Raw genomic sequence first — 17,767 nt, 5'->3', positions numbered from 1 at the left:
ACATCAGGAAAGCGTTGAGTTCTGCTTTCTGTTTAATCAAAGGTTTTTGACAGCTGAGCAGTGTGTCAGCTCCAGGACACATCCACACACATGGTTTATTGGGTGGAGCACAATTGCATTTGGTCTACATCCTCCACTAGGGATGTTAGGGCAAATATGAACAAGGCGAAAGGAAGTACATCAGACTAAAGGAACCCACATGCCTCATTTTATAGTGATGGCTTGAATGTGCTAATTACTTGGCAAAAGTTGAGTAATAAAGAGAGACCAGCAAAGGCCCCACATCACAGAGCTTCTCCTATTCATCGCAGTGCTTGTTTGGAGTAGGGAATCAGTCAACCTCATCTAAATGAATGGAGTTATCATGTTACCTGAATCAGTCAGAAGTGAGTTTGAGTGCGCGAGTATGAAGACTCTCCCTGACAGATCAGGACTTTGTAAAACAGATTTAACTATTTCTGTACTTCATTCCTTTGTTCCTTTGAGAAAATTTATTGACTTGTCTTTGTAAGATATTTTTCTCATCCATGAAACGTCTTTATGCTTTTCTGAATCTTAATTTTTAAGATTTCATAATTTACCAAGTTGATAGTGTGATTATATTACAAGTCAAGCTAGGAGCTAATAATCAAAAAAGGATAGTGTTTTTAAATACTATGGTCTATGTGCAATGGCTGCAAACAGCAGCCTCCTTGGTAGTGTATGCAACCTGTTGCCTGTACAGGTTGTCCTAAGGGACCTTGGAGACAACTCTTCTAGTGGGCATTCGTGACTAGCCTGCTGTTCCCCAATCTAGACTCCAGACAGGTATGCGCGGTGCTTTTGGAAAGCCCCAGGGCACAGTGGCCAGGGTCCACATTGGCCAGGTCATAATGTCCATCCGCACCAAGCTGCAGAACAAGGAGCATGTGATTGAAGCCCTCCGCCGGGCCAAGTTCAAGTTCCCTGGCCGCCAGAAGATCCACATCTCCAAGAAGTGGGGATTTACCAAGTTCAACGCAGATGAATTTGAAAACATGGTGGCAGAAAAGCGACTCATCCCGGACGGCTGTGGGGTCAAATACATCCCTAATCGTGGTCCCCTGGACAAATGGCGGGCCCTGCACTCATGAGTGTTAGCACTGTCTGTCCCCTCCTTAATCATGCTCACCAATAAATGCGATTTCCTGTCAAAAAAAAAAAAAAAATACTATGGTCTAAGTGGTTTTTCTTTCTCCTTCATTTCTTTTCACCATTAAAATGTCATTCTGATTATACCTCCTAAACTTTTGCCTATAGAAGTTAACTTACTGTAAAGTTGTCATTTCAGCTTTAATAGTAATTAAAAGTAGAGACTTAAAATGTAATGGAATAGAAAATGGTATAATCCTTATGCTGGGAAGGAAGACATCTTTCTTAGGGAAGATGCTGGTTTTTGTGAGAATAGGATGCCAGAGAAGAAACTGGTCATATTGTCAGAGCCCTAACTTAAGTCAACTACTTAATATATATACATATTAATTTAAAATTAGAGCCCTTAGCTTTTCATTTTCAGATACTGTTTTAAAAGGAGACCTTCCTACCACTAGACTGAAAGAATATCAATGTAGTCTTTGAATTATGGTCCAGACTTAACAATAGGCCTTTTCTTCTCACCACTGGCCTAAAGTCACTTCGTGGGTGTGTTGGAATTAAGACTTGCCAGATTGTATTCTCTTGTTAATATTTTTGTCTCTTACTTGTTATGTGAATTCAAAGCAAAACTAATATATGAGTCTTGTGTTTGGTCTATCTTGATTTAAAAGCCATGGACTATCACTTCCTATTACATCCACTAACTGAAACAAGAAAAATCTAGTTGTTATAGACATTGGATGAGTACACTGAGAAGGTGGTTTGCTCATTTATTTGTTGACTAATTCAAAGATTTGAAATCATCAGAAAAGACTGATTTCAGACTCAGTCACCCCTCGGAGAATACACAAGCGTATGCACAGGCACATAGAGATGTACATAAATAAGGTCAAATACTTACCAGTATTTGCTGTCTAAACAAAGCATTCCTGGTATTTTTTTCTCCAGTTTATTAGAATAATCATTCCAAGAAATAGTCATTTTAATTAGCACACAGTTTATATAAATGTGACTTTACAACTTTTAAAACTCTTGATGCTTTGATATGAAGTGAGTTCCTGGTTTGTAATTGTTCTAGTCCACCTTTCCCTCTGCACTGACTGCTGAGTTAGTTGAGAATGTAATGAAGAGACACGGTCAAAACTACCTTTGTTGTAGCTGTTGAGCAAGTACTTCCTTCTGTAACATGCATGTGCTCTCTTACAGTTTATAATGTCTGGCTGGGGTACAGGCTATTCTTTTCGATGTGATATTGTTGACTATTCACAGTCACCTACAGCACTGAGGGTAAGTTTCTTTTCAGAAAAAACTTGTAACTCTAAATCAGTGTTAAAACTTTGTGGACTCTATTTTTAAATACTGAATGTGAAATCAGAAGGAGTAAATGACTCAGTTGTCACTTATGTGTTGAGTGAAAAAAGCTAAAAATTACAAGAAAAAAATCAAATTCAGGTGTGGGGTTTTCTGTAAAATGCAAATTGGTGCTTTTCCTTTTGAATTTCTTGTATTTAAAAGTAAATTTGTACCTGGTTCCTCAAAAATGGAATTACCATATGATTCAACAATTCCACTTCTGAGTATATACCTAGAAGAATTGAAAGCTAGGATTCAAATGACACATATACATGTGTGAAATAGATAACTAGTGGGTAGTTGTTGTATAGGGCAGGGAGCTCAGCTCGGTACTCTGTGAAGACCTAGATGGCTGGGATGAGGGTGTGGTGAGAGGGAGGTTTAAGAGAGAAAAGATATACATATACACATACAGCTGATTGACTTCATTGTACAGCAGAAACTAACACAACATTGTAAAGCAATTATACTCCAATTTAAAAAAAATATTTGTACACCAACATTCACAGCATTCTTCACATGCGCTAAAAGATGGAAGTCAACACACATGTCCATCAACAGATGAATGGATAAACAGTGGTATATACATACAATGGAATATTTTTCAGCCTTAACAGGAAGGAAATTCTGACACCTGATACAATGTGATTGAGCCTTGAGGACACTATGCTAAGTGCAATAATCTAGGGACAAAGAAATACTGTACGATTCTGTTTTATGAGGTACACAGAGTAGTCAAATTGAGAAACAGGAAGTAAAATGGTAGTTGTCGGTGGCTGGATTCCCAGGTGGGGACTTATTGTTTAATGGGTACAGAGTCAGTCCTGTAAGAGGAAGAGTTTTAAGGATAGTTGTACAAGAATGTGAAGGTACTTAATGCCACCAAACTATACATTTTAAAATGGTTAAGATGGTAAATTTTATGTAATGTAAATTTTGCCAAAATTAGAAAACATAAAGTTTTTTCCCATGTAAAAAAAAATAATAAATTCCTATCTATCTGTGTTTCTGCAGATGGTACGCACCTGCTGGCTTTATTACTTCTCCAAATTTATTGAGCTATTAGATACAGTGAGTATATTGTCACCACATTTGGTAAATGTTTGATGTTTCAATGAAAGTGATAAACTGTGAGGGTTCAGTTGTCTGATAACTTTGGTTATCTCTCTTCCTCAGGCAGACTCTTATTATCTATTGTTTTTTTATTATCAATCATTTTAGAGAATAGATAGCATAAGCTTATTTCAGTCTTTTGCAAATGTCAAAAGATTTTTTGTGTATCTACCATCTGGTTAAGATAAGAATGTAACTGTCACATATACTACAAAACTGAGCATCTTTATCTAGATGGATGACGGTGGTTTTGTGAAGTAAGTTCAGGAAGCAAAGAACAGAGAATATGTTACCTCTGATTCTTTATATCAAAGCAGTGTGTCATCCATACTCCTTTAAGAGGACAAATGCTTCAAAATTCATAAAGTCACACTAGAATGTTGTTATCTCTGGGATATCAGTAATTTTGGTAATATCAAAACTATTTCCAGCTGCCTTTCTGAAGTCGGTATTATTGGGTCTTCTCCCTTCCTGAGGATCAACTCTGAGTGGCTCCTGTGAAAAGCAAGTGCCATGGATTAAGGTCCATGATGAGAGGAGAAAACCTTGTACCTTTGTTTCCAGAAACAACAGAAAGCTGGCTATTATTGTATCTTTGTGGCATGTGGACCTTATTTAACTGGAATCCATTCTGGCCTAAGACTGCCAAGTGTGTTTTCTTCAGAATATATTCCACTACATTTCTAGTAGCAAATCTAAACTTGCTTTACCTTCTCAGCTGGCTACACATAATATTAGAATTATTGATGTGTGTGTTAGTTGCTCAGTTGTGTCCAGCTCTTTGTGACCCCATGGACTGTAGTTCAGCAGGCTCCTCTGTTCATGGAATTCTCCAGGCAGTAATACTGGAGTGGGTTACCATTCCCTTCTCCAGGGGATCTTCCCCACCCAGGAATCAAACCCTGTCTCCCCCATTGCAGGCAGATTCTTTACTGTCCGAGCCACCAGGGAAGCCCTGAATTATTGATAGAAAGGAGAACTTAGTAAGCATAGAATCCAGGGGTTCTCAAATTTTAGCATGCATTGGAATCACCTGGCTGGGCTTCCCAGGTAGTGCTAGTGGTAAAGAATCCACCTGCCAATGCAGGAGATCAGAGATGTGGGTTTTGATCACTGGGTGGGGAAAATCCTTTGGAGGAGGGAATGGCAACCCACTCCAGTATTCTTGCCTGGTAAATTCCAAGGATGGAGAAGCCTGGTGGGCTACAGTCCATGGGATTGCAAAGAGTTGGACATGACTGAGCATGTACCCATGCCCGGAATCACCTGGAGAACTCATTAAAAACACACATGCTTCAACCCCACCCTCAGAATTTCTGATTCAGTGGGTCTTAGATGGAGCTTAAGAATTTGCATTTCTATCAAATTATCAAGTGAAGTTATTGCTGTCTGTCTAGGGTCCACACTTTAAGAACACCTGCTGTCGTACATTGGTTCTCAACCCTTTGGCACTATAGACCTAATTGCCTTAAAAAACAAAAACCTGAGCCCCATCCCTAGAGAGTTGGTGTCAAGATGGTCTGGAGACCAGGCGTGGTTATTTAAAAACAAAAGACAAACCTTCTTGGACATTGTAATATGCAGGCAGGGTTGAGAACCATTGATCTAGCCCAGAGCACTTAATCTGAAAAGAAATGGAAGCCAGAAAGTTATAAGACTTACCAGAGAAATGCCGCTACTGACTGGGACTAGGACCCCAGATTGCTCGTTTACGGCTTTTTCTGTTGCACGGTGTTGCCTTCCTCTATGTGCATAAGCAAGTGTTTTGACTTCATTGTTCCTGCTTTGCATGTTCTCAATTTCAGCTTCCATAGGAAACTGTTGCCTCTCTGTGTCCTTCCCTGAACCACATTTCTCAAATACTCTTAGGGATGCTTTTGTTTCTGCCACTCTGTTTAGTCCTGTACTTAGAAGTCTAACTTAGCTCTGGTTTTCTGCGTTTTGAATATTTTTGAACATTTAATTCTGCTTTTGAATATTTTTTTGAGAAAAAACATCCCGTCCCCCTGCCCCCAGCTTTCTTATTCTACCTCTTTGTTTATTATAGAAATTATAGAGTTTCCAACTGGATACGTTCAATCTGGATGAGGGCTTTGGCACCCTTCTCACTTTTCCTAAGCTGCTTTGCTTTGGTTTCCACCTTACTTCCCTAATTAATTCTTCAAGTATTTCCCTCTTCATCTTTCTTTAATAATAATTTGCTAACTGCTGATTTGCTGCAAGTCTTCTTTCAATTTGCTTGATCCTTTATCTAAATTGGTAGAATATGTTAGGGAACAGTGTAGAATTTCAGTCCTAGGACTTCAAAGTCTGCTTTTCCATATATTTCAAAGTCCGCATGGGTGGTTTTTTTCTTTTGAACCAGTAGCATTTTTTCAATAATTTTTGGTCATATCTTTCACTTTATATCTTTGATTTTTAACCATGGCATTCAGTATCTTTTCACCTTTTTATTGATTCTTCCATGACTAGGGATCATACCCAAGTTCTCTCATACTAGTTATCTTTTGAGCTGCCTCTTAGAGAATCAGCTGCTTCTATAGATTCTATAAGGCAACTCTTTCAAGGCACATTACAATATGGAATAGTAATAGTTTGCACTTGGCCGATATTTTTGTAACATTAGAAAATTATTGCATGATTTTATATGAACTTGATTTTCTTTAAATTATTTCAGATCTTTTTTATTCTGCGTAAGAAAAATAGTCAAGTGACTTTCCTGCATGTCTTCCATCATACCAGCATGCCATGGACCTGGTGGTTTGGAGTCAAATTTGCTGCAGGTAGCCAAGGGAGAGTTGGGATTATGTGCTATAATTGGTTACATTTCTGTATGCTCTAAGCATAAATTCTATCTTTAAGTGTGATTTAAAAGAATCCTAAAACATCAAAGAATCACTTTGATCAAACTTCTAACTTTCATTAATTATCTGAAACATAAACACAGGACTCCTAACTAGATCTTCCTCCACTCCTCAATACTCTTTAATATGTATGACCTTTGGGTATAGTCTTCTACTCATCCTTTAGTTGTTTTGCTTGGATTTTATTCTTTTCCTATATAATTCTATAAATATTTTAAAATAAGTAATAAATGATAAAATGGTAAAATCCTTGATTTTATAGGAATATAGTTGCTTGTATGTTTCCAGGAAGTTAGAATGATTATCTCAAGTTCCATGTCTTCTTTGCTTTCAAATTTCCAAAAGCTGATACACCAACAACTCTTTAAAGATGTGTCAGATTACAATTGTCCCACCTTCCCTAAACATCCTACCATATTAAAGGATGCTTTGATTGTTTTTTAAGGTAAAAAATAGTTTAACTCAAAAGCTTGGCAAACAGATTCTTTAGTTGGTTTTGATTTTAGGCTTCTGAACATCTAGAATATGAGAGAACAGGAAGATAAGTAATTTTACCTATCATAAAGTTTTAAATAAGTGATATCCTCAAGGATATAGTCTTATTAGCAAAAGTTGTCTGGGGGATTTATTTGTTCTAGTTTCTTCAGTTTAAGAAGTCTTCGTGTCGGCTTGCAGCCCATTCTAGGCAAAGCTTTAACATTTCTGTCAACAGCTCACCTCTATTGAGCATTCTGACTTTGTAAGACTAAAGGAAAGAGAAACTACAATTGAGGAACTCTTGTTTGAGTTTTAGACTCTAGACCTGGGGAGGAGGGCGGGGGTGGGGGTGGGGGTTGGAAATCTACATGTCTCAGAGAAGGAAGGGACGCAGATAAGCCAGTGGCTACAATAGGATGCCAGAACCTGGGGAGCTGGAAGGGCTGGCCCTACTTTCGCCCAAGGGCATCAGATTTTCCAGTATGTAAAGTAGCTCCTTGCCAAAAATAGGCATGTATCTGTTGAACATTTTTTTTAAAGGAAATGTAGTTGTTTTTCTTATAATGTATATATGTGAATTTAAAAAGTTAACTCACATTATAACAACATGGTCTCATCTGTGTCCATTTCACAAATCGAAGGTAGTTACATTATTTAATCTCCATTATTTTACTTTGCTTTCCATGCTTTTGTTTTCTCTTGCATGTATATTGCACCTCTCAGTTCTTTTTACAGTGATATTTCTCTACACTATTTCTTTTGGTGGAAATTAGAAAATACCTAAACATCCAGTAATCAAATGGTTGTGATGTCTTGTGTTTATAATTGTGAAATGCAAGTGATTTTGAGAGACATGTAGCTCCAACTCCTGTTAAGCAGCTTGGTTCCTAAATTTATCAGAAATAGATGACTATTCTTACTATTCTATTTTTAAAGTATGTTAGACAAGGTGTTTTCACACTCTTAGAACTTATTTATTCAGATATCTTTCAAAAGATCAGATTATTCTATTCCAACACTGAAGAATAAATATAAATTAAAAACAAATAGGAAGACAGTACCCCAAAATATAGGGATTAAGAGATATTGACACAAGGGGTCTCCCTTTCCTTCTTTATCCATCTCTGCATTTTCTAAATTTTCTTGCTTGAATATCTGTTGATTCTATAGTGGACTAGCAAATACTTGAAGAGCATACCTGATATCTGTTCAGTGACAAATACAGCAATAAGGGCAAGGGTGTTTCCAGAAATGTAGTGTGGTGTTGGCTTTCATTCCTAGAATAAAACTGTCCAGCTTTATCTGTCCTTTCAAAAACCAGAGCAGAGCTGATCTCTATCTACTATTTAATTTCCTGTTTGCCTATTGTACTCCTCCCTGGGATAATAGCAATCCAGCTTTTCTTTTGAATGTGATGAAAATATTTCTGTGGCAGGTTTTTATATTAATTATGTATATACTCCCTTTCAGAGATACGGAGAATTGTGATGATTACCCAGGTGGTTCCTTTATATTTTTTTCCAAACCAAAGAAGTAAAATGTGATGGTACTAATTATAATTCATTCTTTGCAGAACTATTGTAAAGAAGAAAGCAAGTTTACAAAGTACTTTATAAGAAAAGTCTTCCAAGGAGATATGAGAAGTATTGCTAATTAAAATGTGATTGTTCTGTGAACAAACATTAAAGTAACTCATCAGAAAACAATCACTACTAGAGAAAATAAGCAAGCTAATTGATTTGATAGCTTATTTTAATCAGTAACCCTAACTATAAACACTCTTAGCTCCCCTACTGCCGTGTTAAATTCTTGTCCATAGGAGCCTCATTTTAGGACATTCAAATGGTGAAAGTTTCTGGATGGAAAATAGAATTCTTCTACCAAAAAGTGGAAGAGGTGTCTTAGTGAGAAAGGCTCAGTCTGATTCATTATCAAGCATGAAATAGATTTCCTGTGTATCTGTAATTGTGAGACAGTGGATTTGAGAGGTAGCTGGCTGGTCCCCATTTAAGTAGCTTAACTCATAAACTATTCTATTTTTAAATTACCCTAGAAAAGGTGTTTTTACACCACACTAATTTATTTATTTATGTTTCTTTTGGGAAAAAGACTAATCCAAATGTAAGTAATAGAAGCTGGGAGTTTGTTAATAAGTTTCGTTAGTTCAGTTTCTTCTTACTTGAAATTTGTGATAATGAAAGGATTAGCTGAAATTTGATTTATTCTATACAGGAGAGGAAAGTTTATGAAATATAGTATAGCATGAAAAAGACTTTTCATATTTAAATATGAAATTTTTTAAATATTTATTTTAAAACTACTTAATTCTTTTAAGCAGTTTTAAATATTATTTAAAACAGGTTATTTTAAAGGAGTACTTTGGCAATGGTAACATTTAGAAGTATCTAGCATTGTTGCAATTATGGATGATTTTTTAAAAAGTAATTATTTCTGCTGTGAAGCAGCTTTTATGACATCTGTCCTTAGAAGATGGTAGTCAAAGTAGTAAATTTCAGTTTTGCTTTAAACTTTCTATAAATCACAGTGTTCATGAATTCAGTCCTTTCTCTAATGTAATTAGGCAAATTTGTGAGATTTTGTTCTGTTTCTGAAATTAAAGAATATTAGAGTAAATAAAATAGAATATTTTTAGAAAAATTAAAATTCCAAGTCAACATTACTAAGCTGAATCAGGCTCTATATAAAGAAGGAAGATTCTTCTAAATTGTTCATCTTAGGAAAGAAACACTGGGGAAGAGTTTTGGTTTTTTCTCCACCATCTACTAATCACTTTGTTTTCCCTTTCCACTGTTCTCCTGATTCAGTTAGGGCTTCCCTGACGGCTCAGCTGGTAAAAAATCTGCCTGCCATGTGAGAGACCTGGGTTTGATCCCTGGGTTGGGAAGATCCTCTAGAGAAGGGAAAGGCTGCCCACTCCAGTGTTCTGGGCTAGACAATTCCATGGACTGTATAGTCCATGAGGTCGGGAGGAGTCAGACACGACTGAGCCACTTTCACTTCATTTCACTGATTTAGTTAAAGACAATTGAAAGAATCTTGGGCTATATTTACTCCAGGGTCCTTTTCTTCTATCCTAAATTGAAGGTGATCAGTGGGAGATGTAGTGGGATTAGAAGAGGAAACCAAGATAGGAAGGCACAATTGATAATAGTCAGATGGAAACAGCATCAAAACGGTTTAATAATTAATAAATGTTTATTTTGGAAAAACAATGATTGATTAAAGCAAACTTAACATAGCTTACTTATGAAAGCCAGTGGTTCTACTGCTAAAATTTTGTGGCACTTGAAGTATTTCTCGAAAACTATTAAGAGTGAAAAAAAGTTAATTTGATTTTACACAATAATATGTAAGAAACATATATATAGATTCTTAGTGGCTTAATTCATAATACCTCAAATTGGAAACAACTCAAACATCTTTTGATTGGAGGGTGGATAAATACATTGTGATGAATTCATATCAGGTAATACTGCACAGCAATAAAAAGACAGTCTATGTGGATGAATCTTAAAAACAGTGTGTTGATTAAAAGGAGGTAGCCACAAAGAATATATCCTGTGTAATTCTATTTACATAAAGTTTTGTAACAGGCAAAACTAACAGTTGATGATGGAAGTCACAATAAAAGTTACATTGGAAGGAGTATATTCATTAGAAGGGACACATAGGAACTTTATGTGGCATCAGAAATGTCTTATATCTTGAATTTGATGGTGGTAACATATGTAAAAAATCATTAAGTTGTGCACTTAAGGTTAGTGTACTTTGTGCTTTATATATGTTAATTCTTAATAAAAATGAATTTGATTACTATTATTTAGCAATATATTATATTTAAAAGGTAATTCCACTTAGTTTGTTAAGGTAAGTCCAAATCACAGGAAAATCTTAATCTTAAGATAGAAGAAATAAAGTTGTGCTAATTTATTTTCCAAGATTTTATTTTATATTTTACAAAATGGATGTAGTATCCAACTCCCTCTAATTGTATAGATGTTTAATAATAATGATATTTCATATTTATTTTTCTTCCCACTAAAACTAAAGAAATATACTAAAAGTTCAGAGCAAACTATATCTCATCTTAAGGAACAGCCCCTCTATTTTATGATATTATTTTTCCAGGTGGTTTGGGAACATTCCATGCCCTTATAAATACAGCTGTGCATGTGGTCATGTATTCCTACTATGGACTGTGTGCACTGGGACCAGACTACCAGAAGTATGTGTGGTGGAAAAAATATTTGACATCATTACAACTTGTGAGTAGTTAATTTTCTTTAAAACCAGATATGAAACTAAACTGGGAGTCCCTTGACTTCATTATGAATGAGGATACTAACGAAAGAGCAAAGTTTACAAAACATAGGAATATAAATTGCCTGGCCTCTAAGGCATCCCAGGTGGCTCAGTGGTAAAGAATCCACCCGCCAGTGCAGAAGATGCAAGAGACACGGGTTCCATCCCCGAGTAGGGAAGATCCCCCGGAGTAGGAAACGGCAACCCACTCCAGTATTCTTGCCTGGGAAATCCCATGGACAGAGGAGCCCGGCAGGCTACAGTCCATGAGATCTCAGAGTCAGGCATGACTGAACACACACACACTCATGGCATACCATCATTCTTTATATCTTCTGCGAATTTTTGTCAGGAACTTTATTGAAAACAAAGTATATTTGGTAGCCATGAGGCTCAGACAATTAAACTAGCATGTATATCTTTATACCATCTTTATATTATTTTATGCATTTATATGAGGAGGAAATGGTAACCCACTGCAATCTTCTTGCCTGGAGAATTCCATGAACAGAGGAGCCTGGCAGATTACAGTTCACAGGGTTGCAAAGAGTTGGATACAAGCGAGCAACTAACACATACACAACATGCATTTGTATAAAATAAATATATTTATGATCAAAATAATCTCAAAATTATGTGAACCTCATTAGACATAATATTAAATTAGAAGTTAGAAATTCCATATGCTAGATCTAAATGACCTTGAGGGAATGTAAGTTTCAGAGAATTATGAGCCTTCCTGTGTGCCTGCCTGCCTAGTCCTAACATTTATAAGTTTATCTTTCCTCCAACTAGTAACAGTACTGTGGGAATTAAAGGTGTAGAGTGGTGCTGTAAAATACTTATTGACAAAAGTGACAGCACCCTAAATAACCAAACGTAAGGAAATGGAGAAGTAAATTATTTTAATTCCTGCTTGAAAATATTATAAAGTTCTGAAAATTATTCACAAGTCCTTTCTTTTTAAGCATTTTATATAAATGGAAAGTAATATATGTTTATTGTAGAGAAATTAGAACATCTATACTGCATATAGAATTTGTCTTAGGCTTTTTATTTCACTTAACATACTCTTAAGTGTTGTCAAAACTTTTTAATAATATGGAAAAAGACTTATATGGGGAAAATACATGCTGTTCATTATTTTTTCAAATGTGTTGATAGTATTTACACAAACACACCTGCATAGAATGCTGAGGATGCTACTTTGACTTTCTAAAGTTTCATTTTCTCATCTGCAAAATGAGAGGAATAATTGTAGCTACCGCACAGAAATGTCCTAAAAGTTCCTTGAGATAATGCAAGGAAAGTTGATGATGATAATAAAAAGAATGATGTAAAAATCTTAACTATGGTTAGAATAGATTGTGGGTAATCATTATTTATTTTTATGTGTAGATTTTTACTTTTCCAAAATTTCCACAGAACACGTGTTACCTTTTAGTCATGAGAAAAAAGATATCCAAAAAATCTGGACATTAGCCCAGAACATGTAATATGTTCTTTTAAGACTGTGTAGAGCATTCTGGAACACAGAGCCCTTGGGCATATGATGGGGGTCACCAATGCTCTCTTACTGCTTGAAGATTCTCTGCTATAGTTGGCAGATAGGATATATTTTTGTCTATGTCAGTGGAGGACTGCTGGCAAATATGAAGACTCAGTGATGGTGTGGCTGCAATAAAGTAAACGGGGCTCTAATTAGAATGTTTTTATTCCCCTCCCCACGCCATCCTCAACTGAAATATCCAGGTTAACAACAGGATGGAATGTTTGAAATCAAACTGTCATAGAAAATTAGGCCATAAGGTAGGGGTCCTGAGTGTATTTCTTCAGACAAGACCTCAAGTTGAGGCTGATGGTTCTCTGAGTGTTAAAGGGCTGCACCGTACTGCATGCGTGCGTGCATGCTCAGTTGTGTTGGGCTCTTTACGACCCCAAGGACTGTAGCTGTACAGCTCCAGGGAATTTACATAGCACTCCCCGGAGTTGTGTGCTTTGGCAAGACGGAACAATGGTTCCAAATTCCAATCTGCATTTTGACATTGTTCCACCTACTCTCACTCCCATGGAGGCTAGATTGAAAGATAAAATTCCCTGTTCAACAGTAGCCTAGATGTGGTTGGAGAGTATTTAAATATAAGCAGACAAAGAATGCCTTAAATAATTGCTCCATTGTGACTCTTGGTAGCTTAACAGTACTTTTCATTCTTCCATCTGTTAGATCCAGTTTGTTCTTATCACCATCCACATCAGCCAGTTCTTTTTCATGGAGGATTGCAAGTACCAGTTTCCAGTCTTTCTGTACATCATTATGAGTTATGGCTGCATCTTCCTGCTGCTCTTTCTCCATTTTTGGTACCGTGCTTACACCAAAGGTCAGAGGCTACCCAAAACTGTGAAACATGGAATCTGCAAAAACAAAGATCACTAAAGTTCAAGCACAATATAGGTCTATGAAAAAGATTGATATCTTGTCTTCCTTGACAATCAAGAGATATTTCCATGTGCAGTGCATTTTGTATATTTTTCAAAACCAAGAGCTTGTATTTTTATGATAAGTTATTGGGGTTGCTGGTATTTGAGAGCCCAAAGCTCCCAGAGAACAGTCTTCTGATAATTAGAGCCTAAAGCAGCCAGTTTTTCAGCTGATTTTAAACCTAAAGATCTTATTTAACACATTTTTTAGATTGAAAGAAGGATGTGAAACAGTACAGTAGTCTTCAAAGAAATCCAGTATACATGAAAAATATCGTTTGATATTTTGAGCATGGGTGGAGATCCATGCAGTACAGTAGATTCCTTCTACAGGCTCTGAAAACCTTTAATTATGGGCTCTGGCTTTGTTGCTTGTCGACTATATTCAGAAGACACTGTATTTACTCTAAACTTAAATTCCCATTCTAAAGAGCTAATGTGATTTTTGATAAGTTATCATTTAAAATCACTAAGTCATTTTTAATGAATCTTTTAAATAGCTGGCACCGCTTTTGCTTGGTAAACTGTTTAAAGGTAACAATTCTTTAGGTTAGCACATTGATGCACTTGAAACTAAGGTGGAGTTAATATTTTGAAAACAAGATGATTTGTTCTGATGGCTTAATGAACACTTTACTGTTACTCTTTTGCACTGAACTTGCATGTTTCTGGGAAGAGGTGAATATGTCCAAGGAAAAAATAAATAGTTGACTGTAGTATTGATGTAATGTCACTTTCTCATATGATCATGGTTTAAAGGATTATCTTGGTTAAATATATATTGGTTACATATGTAAATGCTCATATCATTAGCACACATTAAATGATTTTATACATTATTTCCAGGGGTGGGTTAAGAATGGCTTGTGAAGCAACTGGAAGCAAATGGTGGCACACAAACTATCCAGGGAAGACATGGTGATAGAGATCTCTCATAAAGAGAGTGAGGGAGAGAGACTGTGTAACAGTTATTGTTATAGATTCACTGCATGGAAAAATATTTTCCAGAATTATGAATTAATTAACAGCCTAGAATTCTTTTTTTTTTCATATTTATGAACTATATAATGAAGGACTGCAATGCATTTTGCATAGGTTTCATTTCTTTAAAATTGCTGCTTTCTAAAATTCTATTGTTTTCACATTTTGTTGGGGAACCCATCAGTAGAGTTTCAGCCAAGAAATAACAATAGTTGGACATTTCTGAATTTTTCCATATTGCTTTTTTACGTGTTGTACTTGATTTTGAAGGGTTGCTTATGCTTGTGTCACTGCAAGCAATTGGTACCCCGTCATTGTATAACACATAATGATACTTATTGTACAACAAAGCCTGAGTTTCTACCAACTGTAAATTCCTAGAGTTAGTTGTCTCCCTCCTAATCCATTCATCTATACCATGGCCTTTTCTCCTCACATTCAGCAGGTTCATAAGGTTATTTGCCTTTAGTGATTTCACTTTCTTACAGTATGAAATGATGAAGGTTGATAAAAGGAGAGATTACATTTAAAAAAAATAAATAATAAAGAACAGGAAAGCAAAGATAAAAGAAACAGCAGCTCTAATTTATTTCTCTATGAAAGTCTCAGGTCTCCTTAAGTGTTTTCCTGTTTTGGCTCTTCAAATCCAGCCTAAGCTAAAGTGAAGAGGTATGGTAGATGCTGTTACACATATGCACAGTTCCCAAAGATCCCAGTAGGGTAAAGACCAAAAGGAAACAAAACTAAAAGAAGATAAAACAGGAGAGCTGGGTTCGATCCCTGGTTTGGGAATATCCCCTGGAGAAGAGAATGGCAACCCACTCCAATATTCTTGCCTGGAGAATCCCATGGACAGAGAAGAGCCTGGTGGGCTACAATCCAAGGGGTTGCAAAGAGTCGGACATGACTGAACAACTTTCACTCACTTGGTATCTTTGCATACTTTCTGCCTTGTACTGTACAACCTCCCCTCATCTTCCTGCAGCCTTTAAAATGATTGAAGTGCCTATGAACTAATAGCAACATGTGACGGAATCACACTGTATGAATAGGAGTAGAGAGCTAGAATGTTACATGAAAAGAAATCACAGCTGGCAGAGACAATCTTCATATGAATGAACATCAGCAGGTCAGAGTGCCACTGGATGCATGACTGGGTGGATATTGTTTTATTAAATGGCTCTGTGGGTCACATAAAGTTTCTGTTGGACTTTCATCCCACTTTTCAAGACTTCCTTGCCTTTGGGTATGCTTTGCTTACCTGAAAAATAAAAAGGCCAGCTACAAAACCTGGTTTATGATACAAAGCTCTATGAATTCTTCAGAACCTATAGCTACATTATAAATAAATACAAATATAAAATTTTAAATATCTGTGGGACATTGTCATTTTATAGTCTTAATTGAGCAGACTGCATTGTTACATAAATTATAAGATTATGAAGTTGCATTTCTTCAATTATCCCTTATTTCTGTTAACTACTTTAAAGACTGTGGAAAACTCCATGGAAATTGTCAAAGTTTGGGTCTGATTTTCGGTGTGTATATTATAATAATAAATTCGTGGTGTTGCATGTCTATGTGTGTGTGTTTTTCATTTTGGAATCTAACTACGTATGTTTGCATGGAAAGATGGTGTTTTACTCTGAATATTCACTTAATCAAATCATTTCACACACTTGTTGTACCCTTGCTATGTTTAGAGCCCTGTGCAGGACATTGAAAGTGAAAGTGAAGTTACTCAGTCATGTCTGACTCTTTGCGACACCATGAACTGTAGCCTACCAGGCTCCTCCGTCCATGGGATTTTCCAGGCACGAGTACTAGAGTAGACTGTCATTTCCTTCTCCATGGGATCTTCCTGAACCCGGGATTGAACCCAGGTCTCCTGCACTGTAGGCAGACGCTTTACTGTCTGAGCCACCAGGGAAGTCCTGGACATTAGAGTGTTACAAAATACAAAGATGCCTACCTACCCCATGGACTGTCCTGATGGTCCGGTGGTTAAGACTCCACACTTCCACTGCATGCGGCACAGGTTCAATCCTTGGTTGGGGAACTAAGATCCCACATGCCGCACAGCACAGCCTAAAAAACAAAAATCAAAGATCCCTACCACGTAGTTGGTACCCCCTGGAGCTTGCAGGCTGTCAGAGGAGATTGTGTTACAGGGAAGTACATGGTTGGTGTCATATGAGTAAAGGTCCTGGCACTTAGTAGTAGGGAAGACTCCATGAAGGTATGTAAATGTGGGTCATGTACAGATTATCAAAATGGGGAGTGGGTTAGTGGGAAAGGTGTTCTAGGTAAAAAGAAATAATAAATCAAGGGGGCCCAGGGGTAGGACAGTGTAGGAAATGGCCAGCAGACCAAATTAGAGCAAGGCATCCTCAGATATGCAGATGACACCACCCTTATGGCAGAAAGCGAAGGAACTAAAGAGGCTCTTGATGAAAGTGGAAGAGGAGAGTAAAAAAGTTGGCTTAAAACTCAACATTCAGAAAACTAAGATCATGGCATCTGGTCCCATCACTTCATGGCAAGTAGGTGGGGAAACAATGGAAACAGTTACAGACTTTTATTTTGGGGGGGCTCCAAAATCACTGCAGATGGTGACTGCAGCCATGAAATTAAAAGACGCTTGCTCCTTGGAAGAAAAGTTATGACCAACCTAGACAGCATATTAAAAAGCAGAGACATTACTTTGCCAACAAAGGTCCATCTAGTCAAGGCTATGGTTTTTCCAGTAGTCATGTAGGGATGTGAGAGTTGGACTATAAAGAAAGCTGAGCACCAAAGAATTGATGCTTTTGAACTGTGGTGTTGCAGGAGACTCTTGAGAGTCCCTTGGACTGCCAGGAGATCCAACCAGTCCATCCTAAAGAAAATCAGTCCTGAATATTCATTGGAAGGTCTGATGCTGAAGCTGAAACTCCAGTACTTTGGCCACCTGATGCAAAGAACTGACTCATTTGAAAAGACCTTGATGCTGGGAAAGATTAAAAGTGGGAGAAGAAGGGGACAACAGAGGTTGAGATGGTTGGATGGCATCACTGACTCAACAG

At 36.9% G+C, this 17,767-nt stretch overlaps 1 protein-coding gene and 1 non-coding gene across 5 annotated transcripts in view; both read left to right on the top strand.

Moving 5' to 3' along the window:
* ELOVL7 (ELOVL fatty acid elongase 7) overlaps positions 1-16,280 on the top strand; it is an 81,060-nt gene extending 64,780 nt beyond the window's left edge. For 3 of the 4 annotated variants that reach the window (XM_081524316.1, XM_081524319.1, XM_081524317.1), the window contains 5 exons: positions 2,320-2,400; positions 3,481-3,537; positions 6,257-6,362; positions 11,070-11,206; positions 13,468-16,280. In XM_081524316.1, coding sequence (XP_081380442.1) covers positions 2,320-2,400; positions 3,481-3,537; positions 6,257-6,362; positions 11,070-11,206; positions 13,468-13,677 — 591 coding nt within the window. In that variant the 3' untranslated portion in view covers positions 13,678-16,280. The remainder of the gene's footprint in view (positions 1-2,319; positions 2,401-3,480; positions 3,538-6,256; positions 6,363-11,069; positions 11,207-13,467) is intronic. The other variant, XM_081524318.1, reaches the window with a different exon arrangement.
* On the top strand, positions 616-752 carry LOC145519311 (small nucleolar RNA SNORA70). The gene has a single exon (XR_014063718.1). It is a non-coding gene; the product is annotated as a small nucleolar RNA SNORA70 (small nucleolar RNA).
* Positions 16,281-17,767: the final 1,487 nt, after the last annotated feature.

The sequence above is a fragment of the Giraffa tippelskirchi genome, chromosome 8 (genome assembly GCF_054371585.1).
Source record: "Giraffa tippelskirchi isolate mGirTip1 chromosome 8, T2T-mGirTip1v1.2.pri, whole genome shotgun sequence".
In the NCBI taxonomy this organism is placed as follows: domain Eukaryota; kingdom Metazoa; phylum Chordata; class Mammalia; order Artiodactyla; family Giraffidae; genus Giraffa; species Giraffa tippelskirchi.
This window is presented reverse-complemented; position numbering and strand designations above follow the sequence as displayed.